This window comes from Gavialis gangeticus, unplaced genomic scaffold (assembly GCF_001723915.1).
Source record: "Gavialis gangeticus isolate Ggan-Ray unplaced genomic scaffold, GavGan_comp1, whole genome shotgun sequence".
Classification (NCBI taxonomy): domain Eukaryota; kingdom Metazoa; phylum Chordata; order Crocodylia; family Gavialidae; genus Gavialis; species Gavialis gangeticus.
Genome location: NW_017728996.1, coordinates 7,670,973 through 7,689,549, shown reverse-complemented (window position 1 = coordinate 7,689,549; position 18,577 = coordinate 7,670,973). Strand labels below are relative to the sequence as shown.

The following is an 18,577-nucleotide window of genomic DNA, read 5'->3' as shown; positions in this document are numbered from 1 at the left end:
ACGTGTGCAAAGACTGGCACACGCAATTGGAAGCAAGGTTTAGGCCAGCTGAAAATGTAGCCAGTAACTGGTTGAAAATTTGCACCCAAGAATAGCCCCATAGTGGATCAGCACCATTTACAAAACTCTTCTGTCATTTCAGTCTGGATTGAAATTTTGCAGATAGCTCCCTCTAAAATGTGGCCACGGCTTTGCATCTCTCATTCAGGCTTTAGGTTGTTTTAAACATATAGCGCTGTACCTACGGCAAACTATAAATGGCTTTTGAATCACCCCGAGTGAATGGTTTATGGAAGTTTCTTACTATGTTTCAAGCTTTCTTGGACATGGCGTGAAGTTAGGTGCATCTCTGCATTGGCTCTGCCGACATTACCACTTCTCTTTGCCTCCCCATGAAAGAAACCCAACCCTCCACCCAGATGTATTTATAGCATATATATCACATGCTTAATAAAAATAACATTAGTTCCACACAGAAATTGCATATAATAATCTGTGAGCTCACTCTGCAGAATAGACTGTATCGCATTTCAGAATTAGCCCTGGCTTGTCCAGTCCAAAATAACTAATATAAAACCAGGCACATACTGTTTGTAAATTCAGGGCAGAGGGGGACATCACCTAGCATGCAAAGAGCAGGGCCAGAGGCCAGAGGACCTGGGCTGCAGCTCTAATTCTAGTGCTAGCTCTATATCTAGCTCTTCCTGTGTGGCCAGTCAAGTGAGTAACACCTCTTGCTATGTCTTCCCCATTTGTGAAGTGGAGGTGATGCAAACCCAAAGTTTAATATTGTGTTTCTCAGTGTTTTGAGATCCTCAGGCAGATGTCTCCCTGCAAATGAGCGGAGTATCTCAGGCCATCTCAACGGAGTGTCACAAAATAAAAAAACTTCCTTTGAAGATGGCTAATGGAGAAGAGGACTTTCATTTAAATTAACTTTTTTCTTTTGGTGGAAAGTATCTGTTTGCTTAGAAATATTTTTTGCTTTTGAGGGAAACCATCAATCCAAGCTCAAACAGAGGGTAGTTTTCAGGCAAAGCGTTGGAGTGGTTTTCATGTTCACATTGAATTCAGTTTTCAAGCAAACAACAAAGGTTTTCTTTGGAAAAGAACCCCATTTTCCCAAGGATCCCTCGCCTCACTATATATACACGTACAGTGCTTCATTCACTGCACATGTAATGAAGTGCCTGGTGCATTAACAAGTGTCTGCTTAGGACCTGATCCAGTCATGCACTTAAGTTAAGTTAGGCTGTCAGTAGTCTGCTCTTGTGTTTCAAGTGGCATGAGTACCTAAGGGGTACAGGTTGTAGGTGTTGGTCTAAGGACACAGGCAGTTCTTTGCATAAATCTAATACCTTTCATTAGACCAACTCAAATAGTCGGAAAAATTCTTCTTTGCAAGCTTTTGGGTACAAACACCCTTCATCAGGCTGAGGAAGTGTCACAGCTGGTCTGTGCTCTTCCTGGATGAAAACTCAAGCTGCGGACTCTTCCTCCATGTGATGAAGGGTGTTTGTACCCAAAAGTTTGCAAAGAAGAATTTTTCTGACTATCTGAGTTGGTCTAATGAAAAGTATTGGATTTACCCAAAGAACCTTGCCTGCTGATGTGTGCCTACGCGCTTCCCTGGACCAGGAGCTAAAGCGTTTATTGAAGGCTCCTTATTCCAGTTAATGTAAGAGCGATTGAAGAAAACATCTAAAACATTGGAAGCCAAAGAGGAGGAGGAATGGGTAAAATTCACCACCCCTGCGTTGCATCTCAGGAGTTCAGTATCATGCTCTTGACCATAGTTGGCCAGCAAGCAAAGTACAACAGGACAGCACCAAACAGCTGCAGCGCAGCATAAAGTGCAACCTTCAAGTGCCAGTGAAGGCAGCTGAATCAGCCCCTCCTATGTGGTAGCACAACATTAAATGAGCATTTTCATTTCCCTCTGACACCAGAGATGCAGTCGTGCCCGGGCTTGTGAAGGAGAGACAGGTGGGTGGCTCCTCCTGCTTGAGACGGCTCTCCAAACTTGGAGCCGGTGGCCGATTCTGGGAGATGCTGGGCAGTACATGGCTCCCAAGAGCCTGCCAGCACTTGGCACGTCTCAGGATTAGGCCCGTAATATTCACAAATGAAATAAAGAATTAATTGCATGGGGTCTCTTTTGGGACCTGGCTGGGCCCAGAGATGGAGATGGGCACTTTGCAGTGGTATACTGGAGATTAAGAAAGTCACTCCCAGGTGCTCTCCAAAACCAGAAGCTTTCCCTTGGTCTTTTTGCCCCGTAGGCGGGAGGGGGGGAAGTGGGGTAGTTCTTCCTATTGATCCAGGCCACTCTTATCAGCTAACTTACTCAGGAAGCTCCCATTTCTGAAGCCACAGCCTGAAAATTAGGCCTGTGTTGCAGGATGGGGTATCCACACAAAGAGCCCTTCTGCAGCCCTTGTGTCCCCAGGTCCTCCTCAGTGGCCCTGACCCCTGCCCTCCTGGGGGAAACTCAGTGCTGCAGTGACCTTCGTTTCCATCCTGGGGGAGGATGAAGCTATGGTAGACCTGTTGTTCCCTCACCTGCCAGGCCTTCCTCATCCTCTACCACAGCCACAGCCCCCGCAGAAGGAGGGTTTCTGGGCGGGGGTTTAGGGAAGGGGCCTGAAATCTCTAGGCAGGCAAGATTGTGGGGGGAGCTAGTAATATGGCCCTTGGACTTGAGGGCATGGGGTGGGGGCAGACACCACCCCGGGCCTCGGGTGGCCATCTCCGCGGCGTGGGCAGTCCACATGGGTGCTGCCCCCCAGTAAACGTTCGCACGGTGTCTGCCAGCAGCACGGCTGCTTTGAGGATCAGGCAGCCATCCACCAAAGCCAGGATGAGATCACTCCTCTTCCAGGCCTCGCCCTCCTCTGTCTGGTTTATGGGGTTTATTAAATGCTCTGTTTCCTTCCTTCGTGCTCATCAGGATCCTGCCCGGCCCTGTGCGAACGCCTGACGTTTGCTGCCCGTGCTCTGCAGATGCTCTGTATTGGGGGCTGCCCCATGGCTTGGAATCGGTTGAGTTTTGGCTGCTGGCTTCAGTGGGAGTGAGATCAGCCCCTTACTGCACATCATACGATAAGACATCCACTCCCGATTCGCTCCTGTCGCTCCCTTCCTCTTTTAAAGGGGATAAACACCATGCTGAAATGTTTAATTTAAGAAGAAAAAGACAAAGCTATAGCATACCCAGACATCGCTGCGTAGTTGGAGCCAGCTCTGCTTCCCAGCACTGCAAAGCCATGAAAAAATTGCAGCCTAGCATGAGCTGGCCCCAGCAACTTAAATATCAAGTGGTAAATGAAGGAAACTCCCCGCAGCCCGCTTTCCTCTGAATTCTCTCTTCCCTGCCTCCAGCCGATCAGCAACTTCCCGGCAATGACACGTTTCCTCGCCCCGCGCCCCTCCTCCTCCTCGGGGCCATTCTTTGGTCATTTGCTGAATGTAATTAGAGATGGGGCTGAGTCACACCGCTCAAGGCTGAATCTGCGCCTCGCAGTTTGGGGGGGCTCATATTTGGGGGGTATGTTTGGTGAGAGGCCCGAGCTACAAGGTTGGGATTTGGACCCTGACCTTTTTGTGTGCCGCACGGAAGTGGGGCGCTGAGTCCCAGCTGAAGCCCGTGTCTCGGGTGCCCCTCGAAGACCTCTGTTTTGCTTCTCTGACTCCTCACACGAAGGTCCTGGCTTGCTGCCCGCGGGGGCTTTTGTTCTGCCCCTCTGCACAAGCCTTTCTAGCTCAAGGTTTTGATACGCTGTCATCGCGAGCTGCTGGTGAATGCTTGGGGCAGAAACTGCCCCTTGCTATGTCTGCATAGCACTCGGTACGGTGGGGCTCCCATCCTAGGTGGGCGCGCAGGCCTCATGGCAGTAACAATACTACCTGTTCCCTGCCGCGTTGCGGTTCTTATTGAATGGATCCGGCAAAGCGGCGCTGTCTCTGGGCCGCTGCGCTGAACTGAGACGCTGTACATTATGTCACTAGAAAGCACGGGCCAGGTGCTGGCCGCCAACTGGGGATAGACGTTCCCCGAAGAGATGCTAGCGCCGACGATGCCGGCTTTTGAACCGGCAATTTCAACCTCGAGCGCTGCGAGGGACCGAAGTAGCATTATAAGAAAAAGACGGATTGTCTTTGCCACCACTGACCCTGTTCGCGTGGAAGGCGAGGGTCGCTCTTGCATGCAGGCTGAGGAGCCAGGAGAGCTGGGGCTGAACCCTAGTCCTGCCCAGGCTCCCTTCCTGCCAGACCTGGAGGAGCCCTAGTCTGCCTCCTCCAGATGTAGCAAACAGGGGCGCAGTTTGCCTGTGGGTGCTGGGACGCTGAGTTCAGCAGCTTTGAGAACATGACTGATAGTGTTACAACAGGTGCAAGAGCCACAAGCATCCACCCGAGTTGCTGCTTTTAGGGAATGAGATGAGGCTTACAGAGAAGCCTCTTTCTCCAGCGAGGTGCTTGCATGGTTTTCTTGCAGAGATTTTTTTTTTTAGTTGCATCCAGTTGGTTTTCAGATCAAATCGCTATCAGCCGGCCTCGGTACACAGTGGATTTCAATGTGTAATGCTATAAAGGACTGTATTCTCTCTCTCTCTTCCCTACAGGATGAACAGAAATGCATCGAAACGGTGGAGCTGGAGAACTACGACAGGTGCCAGGAGCTGCGGGCCCTCTTGAAGAGGAAAAATCGCTTCCTTTTAATTCGCTCCTCGGGTAAGAAGGTAGGACTGTCCTTCTCTTCACCCTAAAATCCTGCCGCTTGCAGGAGGAGCCCATGCGGGATGTCTCTGTGTGCGTGTGCAGGGACCCGGGAAATATCACCGTTCCTGCTCAGGTGTGCAGTGTTACAGGGTGATGAACCGGGTAGCGCGTGTACGGACCTCCCCAGCCCCTGGAAAGAGTCTGAGCTGCTCCGTTGCATCTCGTAGACCTCGGACCGCTAACAGGCGAGGGTGATTCTTGTGTCTGTGAAGTACGGCCCAGTGCTGCTGGGCTGGGAGGCTCTGAGGCTCAACTCTCCTGTGAGATTAAGTTTCTGAGCAGCAAATGGACACAGTTGTGAGCTCTTTCCACAACGTGAGAGAAGGGTGGATGTCCTCCGCATGGGGGAGATAGGTCTCCTCCTTCACAGCTGCTTTCCCTCAGGAAAAGGTTTTCCTCATGAATTTTTCAGCCCCAAAAGCTTTTACCCGTTGGTTTCAGAGACTTTTAGCAGGGAAGGATGGAAAAAGCCTGCACCTTTGCATGCCCATGTACTCTCCTCCACTTTCTGGGGTAGGAAAGCATCCCTGTTTAAGGATGCGCTTATGGTAAGCAAGTGCCTAAAACCCACTGCAGTCCAGGCCCTGGGCGTGTACTTCAGTGTTTTGCAGCATTTGAGCAAAAATGGCCAGTCCCACTGAAAACGTGGTACAAAGAACTGTTTCTCAAAGTGATGCCTTGGAAAATGCAATATGCATTGTGATCGATTCCCCCAAGCCGTAGCATCCACAGAACGCCTGGGGCAGGATCCCATTACAGCCCACACCTGGCAGCAGTGCTGGCATGGGAAAGCCTTCATCAATCCACCCTAGCACCAAGTCCGAGAGCCAGGTCGTGCCTGCCTCGCTCCCATGCACAGCAGCACGGAGCACTGTATGGCCACCGCCGCAGTCGCGGTGTCACATAGGCACACCTGACATGCGGACGCAGCTGCACAGAGCTCAACACGGCCTTCCTGGCCCAAGTGGTTCCCCAGCTTTGGGGGCAGGTTTTGCAGGATCTGTATAGAGTTTCACCCCCATGCCCGAGCAATGGGTTTTATTGAGATATTTTCAAGGGATGAAACTTTAGCCGCTGTTATTCTTCAGCATCTCGGTTCTGACTTATTTCCTGAATATTTTGCCTTTTCTTTGGCCCAAGACTGAGACCGCCCTGCCCTGAATTACAGCATCTCCCAGTGCATATCTGACAGGCACAGAGGGCCTTGAACAAAACAAAGTCATCTCCATGAGGATATCGATGGCCACAAATGTCTGCCCATGGCCAGCTCCTCACCTCTGCAGAGTTTAGATATGTAAGGGTTATTGAGTCGCTGTCGGGGGTTTTGTGCATGCTCTTGGAGTCTGTATATTCGGTATTTACTACAGCAGTGTCACCTACAGCCGTGGTCGTGTTCAGAGCCCGTTGCACTAAACTCTGTACTGCTATGTAGGAAGGGATAGTCCCTGCCGTAAGGAGCCTACGCTCTTGGCAGAGGCGGTGGGGGAGAGGAAGTAAGTAGCACAGCTGACATTTGAACCAGGGATTGGAAATCTCACTCCAGTGCTTTAGCCACGAGACCAGCCTTCCTCTTACTGGGATCCTATGACCCCTGCTGACCTCCGGCCCCTGGGGTGGGGGGCTGGACTCGATGATCTTCCAGCCCTAATGTCTATGAATCTGTGAAGGGTTGGGGGAGGGACAGCAATATCAAAGTAACAGCATCTCCATGCCATATGCAGAGAGCTATGAGCCCACCGCATCAGATGCTGCCTGTTAGCTGCCAAATATCCGCAATTTCCATTGTTGGATCCTGTTGGCAGCTTCATGCTGTTTGTATTTATGCCGCCAGCCCACCTGATGTCAATGGGGGAAGTCTGCTTAGAAATGGATGGTGTAGTATGAACCTATCATATATCATCTAGGTAGCAAAGCATCAAATCCTCCCTATCTCCTCTAAGTCATCTCACATTTCTGCAGGATGGTCCTCCTGAATAAGGGAGTGAGATCTTTCCCAAAGCTTTTCTACCCTGGCCAGAGGAGCCATCCTTTGTCTTCAGCCCCAACCCAGCAATGACAGGGTACCTGCACCTTTTTAGAGCACGGGTCCTTCTTCCCTCCCCTGTTTCTCTCTCTGCATAATGCCTTGCTGCTGATTAAACAGTGCTGTAGAGAGAGGCCACTTTCTAATCCAGCTCTTTTGCTGAAATGAAGGGCTTTTAGAAATGAGACATTCCCTGTTTGCAACTTCCCCCGCCCCTTGGCCAGGACTCTGGCAGGGATGTTGACACACAACATACTTCCACAGATGTGAGACCGGGCTTCAATTAACAAGCCAATGTACACAACTGTCCTCTCTCTGTTTTGAAATTGCAGCTGTGGTGAGATATATCAGCTAAACAGTCTCCATTTGGGAGCCTCACCGCCGCGCCGGGCAGTTTGAACCTGCCCTTGTCAACTGGATGGCTGAGCTCTTCCCGCAGCGCTGATTTTTCTCCGCTGCTGGTCCCAACTGCCTGCTAAATGAATGCAAAAAGGGAGGGGATGTTGAGGGAGTGCCTCTGAGGAAAAAAAAAGCAGGCCAATTGTGCTGAGATCTGCTCACCTGCTGGACTAACACGTTGTTTTTATTAATATATTTTGTGTTCCGGGTCGGATCAGCCAAATCGGTTCCCAATCATATTGATGGAGCAGGGCTCGAGTCATTCCAAAAGCCATATCAATTGAGCAGGCAGAACTCAAGAGCTCTAAGCACTATGTCTGGCGCTACAACCGGCGAGCATCCTCCATCCCAGGCTCTCACCCTGGGACTTCAGATACTCCCAAATCCATTGGCAAGCATCCTACACGCAGGCCCAAGCCCAGAGGTGTTGGGATTCAGATGCCCCCCACCGAGACACTTGATCCGAGCCAAGTGGCGGAGAAGCGATACCCACGTCTGACCGTGCTGTTTGCAAACAGCAGGTAGAGGAGGACAGACGCAGGCGCCCACTTCCCTGTTGCACCGCTAGCACTGGATACGTCCATTCTGGCTCGACCAAAGCATCCGTATCCGTTCTGTCCTGTGATGAATCAGAGAAGAAGTTGCCTTGTTTGAAATAGGCCTCGTAGCAAAAGCATTTCAGACTCTTTTGCCCTTCTCACCAAGACAGGGCCTTTGTTGTGCTGTGAGAGTAGTTGAGTACAAGCATTTTCATGCCGCCTTTCCTCTCGCCCTGCTCCGTTATTACTTGATTTCCTCATAAAGCCCTGAAACCCAACACAATGTGAGGAGCAGCACTTCTCTGAAGACCTGGAAGTGAGCAAAGGATCGCTTCTGTTTAGAAATCGTCAGATGATTCAAGCCACCCACACCCGTTCGGTTAAGGAAGTTGGAAGTGGAGAGGGCTGCTGGAGCGGTGGATGACAGCCCCGGGAGCCGACAGTGTGAAGAGCGGGGTGAATCTCGCAGCAAGTGAACTAACGAGGCAGGCTACATTCGTTTGCAGGAGGCTGGCACAAAGCGGGTATCAAACCTTGCTCCCCCGAGGGAGGGAGACGAGGACAGAAAGAAGGCGCAAGAAACCAGTCAATGGAAATCCATCACTTCCTTCAGCTTCTGCCGCTCTGTTCCTGGCACCTGCAGGTTCAAATCCAGCCCTGCAATAACTGCATGGACGTGCCTATGCCCTTGTTACACTTTGCTCGCAGGGGGCTTCAGTGCCAGCTGCACCTGCCCTTGGCAGATATGGAGTCTGGAGCCCCTATGGATCCCTGCAGAAGACCCGGTTTGGACACACACGCCCGGGTCCTGACGGACTTGCATTGCTGCATGCTCGTGGGCAGAGTTTGGCACCGATCCCGTGCAGCGAGACAGCTCTCCATGCGGGAGCAGAGAAGTGCAGTCATTTTTTAAGTAATGGCCTGTTCTGTTCCCACCCTTGTCCGGAAGAACCAAGCCGGCAGGGGTATGGATTCAGGGCAGGAGGAGGCAGAAGTTTAGATACATAAGGGTTATTGAGTCACTGTTGGGGGTTTTGTGCATACTCTGGGATTCTGGTATTTACTACAGCAGTGTCACCTACAGCCGTGGTCATGTTCAGAGCCCGTTGCACTAAACTCTGTACTACTATGTAGGAAGGGAGAGTCCCTGCCGTAAGGAGCCTACGCTCTTGGCAGAGGCAGTGGGGGAGAGGAAGTAAGTAGCACAGCTGACATTTGAACCAGGGATTAGAAATCCCACTCCAGTGCTTTAGCCACGAGACCAGCCTTCCTCTTACTGGGATCCTACGACCCCAGCTGACTTCCTGCCCCTGGGGCGGGGGGCTGGACTTGATGATCTTCCGAGGTCCCTTCCAGCCCTAATGTCTATGAATCTGTGAAGGGTTGGGGGAGGGACAGCAATATCAAAGTATCAGCATCTCCATGCCATATGCAGAGAGCTACGAGCCCACCCCGTTAGGTGCCCACACTTCCTGTTAGCTGCTGAGTAACCACAATTTCCATTGCCGGATCCCGTTAGCAGCTTCGTGCTGTTTGTATGTAAGTAGCCATCCCACCTGATGTCTGCGGGGGAAGTCTGGTTAGTATGAACCTATTGCATATCATCATTTTGCAAGCCCCATGGACTGGGTGTGTGAACATGATGCTGTCTTAACTGGAAAGCCAGATAGGGTGGCTTGGAAGCTGTTACTGTTAGATAGAAAAATTGTGCAGAAGGGAGCAAACAGGGATCCCTCTTTTTTTTTTTTATTGCTGAGAAGGAACTGTGCAGGAACTTCCTTTGTTTCGTGGTTTCGGGATTATCGTGCAGCATGAACAGGCTGGTCTGCGCCCCGCTCTGCTGCAGTGCACATTGCAGGCTGTGTAGAGCGGCCGCTAGATTTCATCCTGTTGGCTCTTACGGGTGCACCAAGGCATGGGTCTGGATCACAACTCAGTCCCCACTGGTTTAGAGAGCAGGACAGTGGGTCAGTCATGCAGCTAGTGACCCCTTGGCTCTGCTTTTGGGCCCGTCATTCTCTTTTTGAAGAGGAGCTCCAGCTTGGCAGCCCACGTGCCATGCACCTGCTGTTATATGGGGGAGGTAGTGGGTGTCTCTCCACTTCTTTGACACTCAAATTGCAAATGCCCACATGTCAGTAAAAGCACGAGAAAGAGCAACTCTATTTCCTTCTTCTAAGGTTCCCCTTATATGCCCTAGTCTGCTGCACAAAACTAACTTCCAGAGCCTCCCAGGGGATCAGAACTGGGCTTCAAATAACAGGGAAGGAGCTGGTTAATTGAGGTATTAAAGTACTTAGAGATAACCTGGAGAGAGAGAAGGAACCAAGGGCAGGCCCCTGCCCTCCTGAGAGAGCTGGCGGTGGGGAGGGAGAGGATCCTCCGAATGACACTAGGGAGCGATGAGAGGGGAGGAGAAGCAGGAGAGGACACGAAAGCTAAGGGAGGACAGGATTGCAAGGAGGAACATGGGCAGCTCTGTAAAGGCCATGTGTCCCTTGTCCCTGGCCAGCCTGTCCTTTCTCATCCCAGGATGAAATGCTGCCTTGGCAGCCTGCGACACCAGGCTCAGTCACCAGCGTGTCATATTTTCAAGCAGGTGCTCAGACAGGAGACAGCAGATGGCTACAGGGAATTGGGGGAGTATGAGGAAATAGCAGCACTAATATTAGTCAGCAAAACAAGCTGGGGTCTTGGCATATCAGCCCCCCACACGCTGTCAAGGGCTTTTACAGACAGCGCAAAAAAGGGATCTCGGGGGCGGATTTGCAGGAGGATGGCAAGGTAGCTTTGGGGCTCTTTACCAGGAAACTTCTAGCCCAGTAGAGAACTGGGGCTCCGAAGTGGTACAGAAAAGCGTCCTAATCGACAGGGTCAGCTTCCTCCCACGAAGAAGCTAACGTCATCTCTGATGGCATTTGACCTGTCCTTTATGCATTATGTCTCTGGAGTCATTGGGGTGCAAGACCAGCATATGAGAGGCCGGCATTTTGGCCCCGGGACCACAGGTGCTGCTTGGCATTGCGGCTTACGCATAATCCGTAGGGGCAGGTACTTCCACAAGAAAGCCTGTGACTTGGAGAGAGGATGAAGGATTGTGCGCAGCATTGTCTGTGCGCACGGAAGGAAGCATGTGAGGGGAGGACACCTGCATTTGGGGGTGGCAGAGAATGGCTGCAGGGTCCTTTGCATCCCGATGCTCTGTCCTTTTACCCAAGGAGTTGGATATGCCTTGCAAATAGGAGGGTGAAAATCACTCCTTGCAGTGACCCCACTTAAAGCCTTCAATATAGGATTTATGGGGGGCCTACAGGGAAGCCAAAGCCTGTATCCTCTTCTGCATTCACAAGTGTTAAGGTCAGAAGGGCCCATGACCGTTGCCTCATCTGAGCTCCACGGGTCAGAACGAGTCAGAAATACGGCTGCAGTGCCACGAAAGCTCAGCGCCGTTCCCATTTTGCAAATCTGGGGAAAAACAAGCACACCGGGCCGCTTGCCCCAGATTATCCAGGCTGCGCCTGGAACAGGCGGGAGGGGACCCCACATCTCTGTCCCCGAGCCCATGCTTACAAAGCATCTTTTCAACAACCCTCCTCCTGCTGCCGTCGGGCGCGTTTGAGGGGACTGCCATTGCAGGCCAGCGTTAAGCTGCAAGACTCAGTTCCTTGCCGGGGGACACCTCGGCTTCTCATTAAATGAAGAACAATCCCCCAAGCCTTCTCCGCTCTGCCGCACAATCCCCAGCTGACACCCGCGCTTAGTCACGCTCGGAGGCTGAGGCTTTCTGGTGGCGGCCCAGGACAAGGCAGAGGCACGATGGGAGGAAGCCTGCAGCAGAGCAGGGAGCTTTTCCGCGAACAACATGTACGGAGGTTTCTAAGCTCCCGGTACGCGCTGCCAGGTCGGTGCCAGGCCGCCCAACAGCTGAGCCGCAGACAAGGAGAGCTTTCTCACAGGCTTTTGTCATTGCAAAGCTGAGGGGCACAACCGTTTCCAAACAAAAAAAAAGTGTCTTAAGCGCACACAAAAACAGGCCTGCTTGAGCTGAAACAAAACCAGCTTGTCACTGGGTGCTGGAGCCTTGCCTCTATGAGGTCCCCGGCTAGCTCGCCCTCTGGGCTGCATCGGCAGAGAGTGGCTGCAGGGCAGTGCCCTGGGCATGCCCCTTCCTCGGAGCTGAGCCGGCCACAAAACCGGGCCTTGTCCCCCTACCCGTTTTCAGGGGGATGCCTCTCGGTAGGCAACTAGATGCGAGGATGAGGAGGCCCTGGTAACTTCAGCAGAGGTGGCAGATGCTGCAAACCGTGCTCCCTGGGTCCCTTTGTAGCCGCAGTCAGGACAGGTAGCGCTGTGTGTGAGCAAGGCTGCTCAGTCCTTCTCATTAACAGCCCCTGATTTCAGGTGTAACTGCTTGGGTTGGATTTTTTTTCCATGCCACGTGTCAGTCTCAGGCAGATTTTTATTTTTATTTGGGGGGTGGCCAAAATGGCTCAACCCTTTTTTTGAGGGCAAAGCAAAGAAAAAAAAATGCATTGCTTTGTCCAGGTTCAGTTCTGGTGAGCTTTGCTTTGAGGAGCAATGCTGCTGACCATGCTTTGGAGCAGAGGCAAGGGGCTGGTTTTGTGCAAAGGGTGGGTCTTTTGTCATCCCAGTGAAAACACCCCCCAGTTTGGCTGAGCTATAAACCTTTGACAAATCACAGACCATGCAGGCTCCATGGAGACTTTTGCAGCTACGTTCCCTAAAAATTCGGTCCCCACCAAACGTGCTCCAGCCCCGAGCCAGAGGAGGTCAGGCTGGCCTGTCTTGGCAAAGGCCGCTTGGGGTCTGGCCGTACCTGGGCATCAGGTCCAGGGAGCGGCAATGAGAGCAGATAGCTTCTCTATCCTCTCTGCTGTCTGGGATGCTCCTGCTGGGCCCCGGCTGCATGGAGGGGAGAACTGCCTGGTTCAGATGCAGAAAGGACAAAGGCTGAACCGGCTGGGGGAGATAGGAAGAGGAAATCTGGGGCAGCAACTGCGAGCTCTCTTCATTCATTCCTTAGTACGGCTTAAGGGATTTGCTTCGAACAACATGGAGTGTAACCGCTGTGCCCGAGCCCCGGGATAACACTCTCCACTGGTGTGTTTGGAGGCAGAGCTCACTCCTACCAGGGAGGAGCTCTGAGGCCAGGACAAAATAAAAGCGACTCACGTCATGCCTGGGACTGGCGAGAAGGTTGGCAACTCGGGCTGTGACCCCCAGCCCCGGCAGGAGGATTCCCGCAGACAGAGGCAGGTCTTGTTGAATGCACAGAGGGTAAAACGGAGGGGGCGCCCAGAGGCATTGCAGCACTGGCCTCTTATCCCGACATGCTCCCACACCCTCCACCTGTACTTTAATAACTAAGGGCCAGCACGTTAGCACTCGGGCAGCTAGTGCCTGCAGTGCTCAAGTCGCAAAGGGAGACGCTGCTGCCATGTTCTCACTTACAGCGTGTCACTTTTTCACACTATGGAGCGGAGCACATCATGGACAAGCACCTAGCTGGGGTCGTTGGACCCCAGCGCTCTTTCCTGCCCAGGGCAGGGGTCGGACTCGATGACCCACTGAGGTCCCTTCCAACCCTAGCATCTATGAATCCATAGAAATACAGGCTAGAGATTAAAACAGGGGAGACAAAGCCTGTACATCTTGCCCTTTCCCCCTGCCCCCCGCAACTCTGTCACATTGGACTAAGTCCATTGGTCTTCCCTCACCTCATTTTCCTTATCTTGAACCTTCAGGAAATGATTTCTGCAGCTAACGTATCCCGCCGGGGGGAAGCTTTTCCTGATACGCAGCCTACGTCTCCCCTCTCTGTTTCCCTCTGTAGCTCCTAATAAAACCCAGAGATGGAGAACGCCCGTTAGGTCCTTCTAGGGTTGTCCAAACGAGATGCACGTAGCTCTTCCAGTAATGGAGAACTGCATCAGCCTTTTAGGTACTTCCAACATCTGGAAGCACACCTGGATCGGACATCTACTAACAGCAAGGGCCATTCTTTAGAAGAAATGCATTGCTGCAAAGCAGACCTTAAAAGTTTCCAGGCTGTTCATTTGTAGGTGGTGCCAAGAGCTGTACTGATGAGGCTCAGACTCTCGGCCATTTTTAAAGCAGCAACAAGTTTATCATTAAATGATTTTTTTAAAAATAACCCCCAGACATGCAAAAACCCGCTACATTTCTAGCATGGACGTCTTCCAAGGAGTTTCAAATCCTGAGCACAGGGCTTAGGTAAAGTTTGTGCTAGTTGGCAAGAAAGATCACATCCCAGCTACTGAGGATTTCAGGGGGTTGTCGAGGAGAAATCCTGAGCACAGGGCTCAGGTAAAGTTTGTCACTGCTTGGCAAGAAAGATCACGTCCCAGCTACTGAGGATTTCAGGGGTTGTCGAGGAGGTCTCACTCTGAGTTTTCCAGCTACAGTAATTGAGAAAATAGGGTTCTTTTCTCCCCCGCCCCAGACTATTTCAGTAAAAATGGGGAAGAAATACTTTTTGTCAGCATATTGCATGGAAAAGTTTGTCCTTCTGGCAAACCACGCTTGAATCCGAAATGGTTCAGTGGAAAACCCAAATCCTTTCCCTTCAGAAATGTCATGCACCTGTTGCTGTCCTTCAGCTAGTTTCTCCACAGCTACGCTCCCCGGGCAAGGGGAGGCAGTTATGTCATTAGGGTCCCTAACCCCCATGAATAGCCTCAGCCAATGAATTTGGCACAGGGTCTCCTCCTTCTCCGGCCAGCACTGAGTCAGATCTCCTCTCCGGTTGCAGTGCCTCACACCGTGCCTGGTAGTACAGTCTTGGGGCTGTGATAGCAGGCAGGCACTCATGTCTTTGCACTGTGAGTAAGGAGGGTGGGTCCATGTGGCCACAACATTTGGCCCACTTCCTTTCTCCCAGCCCCCCCAGCACGGGGACACCCCACCAGCCCTGTGTGTGCTGCGGAGGGATAAGGTGCATGCGGCGCACAGGGCCCCAGCACCCTGCCCCGACTCTGCAGCAGAGCTGCACAGGAGCCGAGTTCACTGCTTCAAGCTCACATTGACCCCTGCCGCACATGGGGGGGTCAGGGGTACAATGTCTTACTGCGCCTGGCAGCACTAGCACAAATGCAGCAATCTCAGGCAAAGCCACGGCGCCCAGTTTACTAAGTAAAGAGCCATCTGGTGCTCCCAGAAACTTCCTTACTCCTTGCTGTTTTTATTAATTTAATCACTCGCTGCAAAAATAAAACTATAGCAACAAACCATCCAGCATAACACAGCTCTGTTCACTGGAACTGCAGTGCAAGGCTGCTGCCAAAGTGCAAAGGAATTTCTAGTTTAAACACCGCCTGGAGCTGGACGCAAAGTAAAAACCCGAGTGATGTATAGAGAACAGCGAAGCCATTGCCCTGCCCTTGGCAAGCGCTATTAAGATGAAAATGTCTCTTTTCTTTGCAGGTCCACGATATCAAATTTCAGGCCCAAAGTTTGGAAGAAAAGGAGTCATGGATGAAAGCCCTCAACGAGGGGATCAACAGAGGCAAAAACAAAGTATTCGATGAGGTGAGACCGCGGGTTGCAAGCACCATCTGTTTCTAGGTCCGCTGTGCCTGCCCTGCTGCCTTAGCTGGAGCTGGGGCCTTGCTGAGGGTCTCATTAACCTTGGGCTTGTGCTTTGTGAGCATTTGGATTCCAGGTGAAATGTTGCAGTCTGAGCCCCGTCGCTCCTCTTCTCATGTTCAACTGAGATCTGCTTTCTCGATGCTTAACACCACGCTACAGTCATGGCCAACAAAGACAGAACATTTGGGTCCAGGTTCAGAGGTGGTGGCACTCCCTGTGCCCGAGTTACACCCCCTTGCCAATGTGTAGGCAGGTCTTGGTCACTGTGGGTGCAGGCCAGGCGGCCAGAACCTGCAAAGTTAAAGAGCTTCTTCTGTCCCCCTGCCAACGGCTCTCCTTGCTTTTCTCCCCTGACCTGTGGTACGTGGGATCCACAGGCTCCCATAGGTAGAAGTGGTGTGCCTGCGTTTGGGGCTTGCGATGTGTTACTAGATGGGTGTGAATCCCAGCAAGCAAGAGAGCCCGACTTGGCCTCACTTTCCTGCTGAGGGTGCACCTTACACCATGCTAACGTCCAGAACGTGGCCCGGCAGGTAACCAAACAAGGCTGCATCTGTTCCCTTCTCATTGCACACCTCTGGCTGTGTAGCCTGTACCTTTCGGGGGAGCTTCGAAGAAACCTCTCTGGGTTCATGCATCCACTGGGTGATGGCCCTGCGGTTTGCTCCCCACCACCACTGTGATGCCAGGACTCTTGAGATCTACTCAGGTCCCTTCTGACCCTAGAAACTATGAAACTATGAGAAGGACAGAAGAAGAGAGTGGAGAAGTGGTATCATTTGTGGTCAGCCTGAGCGGCAGAGCAGCTAAGGGCCTGATCCAGAGCCCATTGAAGTCAGCGGGAGACATTGGAGTGACTTCAGGGGGCTTTGAATGAGGCTCTCAGTGATCACACTGCCGTCTCTCGCTCCCGCTGCAGGAGGAACTGGAGTGCGGGTATTACTACAGCTCTCACCGGGCCCTTGCAGCTGCCCTGCCGTCTGGTCCCCTCCGGTCTGGGGTGTCTGCAGCCAACGGCCAGGTAACTGGGGACAAAGCTCTTGGCTGGGATTTGCCCCTGCCCTCGAAGAAAGGAGTGTCAAGGGACAGAACCCACCAGCTCCTCTCACTGCTGAGAGAGGGGTCATGGGAAGTGACTGCGCGGTCCCTGAAAACACCTACTGTGCAGAGACATGCCCCCAAGAGCTGCCTGACACTGCCCCAGAGAGTCTACACTGGAACGGGCTTCCAGCGTGCTTGCAAGCTGGAGCTAAGCTACCCCCTCGTGCAGACACTCAGAAGGGAGGATTAAAACCACTTCCCCTGGTTAAGCATAGATCTTGTCTCATTCCCTCACTCCTCAGCTCATTGCCAGCCCTCGGAAAAGAAAAACCAGAAAGTGTATCGCATTATACAGCAGCAAGGAGGAGGAGTGCAAACTGGCCCTTGCTAAGGGGCAGACAACACCCCCCCAGGAGAATGACATGCTCCCCATGAAACTATGAAACCATGACATCTGGAGAAATGCACGGGGCCTAGGAGATGAAGCAATTAATGAAATCTGTTCAGTAATGGACCAGACAGCTCAGAAGGGACATGCAAAATCTTGGAGAGAACTGGCAGGTCATCAACACATCAGACACCTTCCCCCACCATGCTACAAACCTGGTGCCGTGGAGCAGACCCTTGGGATGAGTGCTGCGTGCTGGACCTGGGCAGTGCCGCACTGGGGGTTGGGGTGAGTCAGCCTCCAGCTGCACCGTGCAAAGTGCAGATTTATCATGCAGATCCGGGGTTTGTTCTGAATCGCTGGAGGCCGCCTAGGAAAGGGCAGCACTGTGCTCCCCTGGCCTTGCCCTGTTCCTCCCAGTATTGGGGTATATTTATTGTTGTTTGGGGTGGCGCTGCTGTTGCTCCCACACAGTAAAAAGCAGCTTTCGAAGCCAGGAGCTGCAGACAAGTGGGGGCTGTGTTATAAACCAGAAGGCTCAGCCGTCCAGCTCGCTCCAGTGTTACAGCCAAGGAGGAGCTGTGATACGGTATCACATCATGCTGGACAGCCCTTCCTGCTTCTGCTCTCTCCCTCCATCTCTCTCTCCCGGGGGCGTAGGTGCCGCGAATCCCCTGGAGCTCTTTCCGGGAGCGTCACAGAGGGTGAACCCCCCGGCTGACCCGGCTTGCGGGAAGCGTGGAGCTGCAGGCAGGTCCAGAGTCCCCACCGGGCAGGGATCCTCAACCTTGTCAGACTCCAGGCCCCGCTCAGAAAATGCAGCTCTTAACTTTCACTCGTTTCTTCGCTATGGAAAAATAACAGAGCAATTCTTCCGTCGCAAAGACCTCAGAAAGCCCCACAGCAGGTCACGATGGTTTTAACGCTGTGAATTCCTACATGAAATCTCTGGGTTTCTTTGGTGAATGATGTGTAGGTGTTTGTGGATCTAGCAGTGCGCGGTACCCCAATGCATCCTTAAGAGGATCTCACAGCACCTGGCAACCTGGTTGAGATTCACAACTAAAAGCAACCAGACACCTCACTCCTCTCCAGGTGCCCAGCTCCCATGAACAGCAACAGGACAGCAAATGTCTTGGAGGCGTGGACCCAACAGACAAAAAGTCTCTTTGGGTGCAAAAACAGTGTGGGCCTGATCGTCGGTGGATGGAAGCTGGCATTCCCATAGCATCATGCTGCTTTCATACACCAAGGCCAAATCTTCAGCTGTGGTCGGCGGGCCTCGGGTGGCAGCTGAGAGCCAGAACTGTGAAGAAGCCAGGGTGACTCCTCTTTCCTTCCTCAGGTCGGTTGTGACGCTGGCAGCCCGGCGTAGTTTAGAGCAGCTTCAGGACTGCTCTGCACCAAACCAGTCGATGGCCACTTTCTAATGGGGCATTATGTCCGCTGGGATCGCTGGGGTGCAGTGCACTGTGCTCCTACCCTGGGCCCCTTCACTGGGTACATGAGTAGGGACATGGGCGAGGCATGGGGTGTGGTACAAGCAGATCAAGGCTCCCAAAGTGAGGGAGAGAGTAGGGCTGGGGCAGGACCAGCTGCTACCCAGCCGGGCAAGGCTGGGGTGTAGGACAGAGCCATGGATGGCTCACCCAGGGGCCACAGGGGAGGAGGGAATGTTAGGGGTGTTGGGGGGTGGCTCCCACAGCTGTGCGCACCCCTGTGGGAGACATGGTGGGGGGTCATGTGCCCCCTGGAATTGTACGTGGGGCGAGGACA

The 18,577-nt window shown here is 52.6% G+C and overlaps 1 protein-coding gene across 1 annotated transcript in view; it reads left to right on the top strand.

The window, feature by feature from the left end:
- Positions 1-18,577, top strand: part of PLEKHO2 (pleckstrin homology domain containing O2) — a 40,968-nt gene that overhangs the window by 9,487 nt on the left and 12,904 nt on the right. Inside the window, exons 2-3 of the mRNA XM_019503810.1 lie at positions 4,626-4,742; positions 15,208-15,312. Of these exons, the coding sequence (XP_019359355.1) occupies positions 4,626-4,742; positions 15,208-15,312 (222 nt within the window). The remainder of the gene's footprint in view (positions 1-4,625; positions 4,743-15,207; positions 15,313-18,577) is intronic.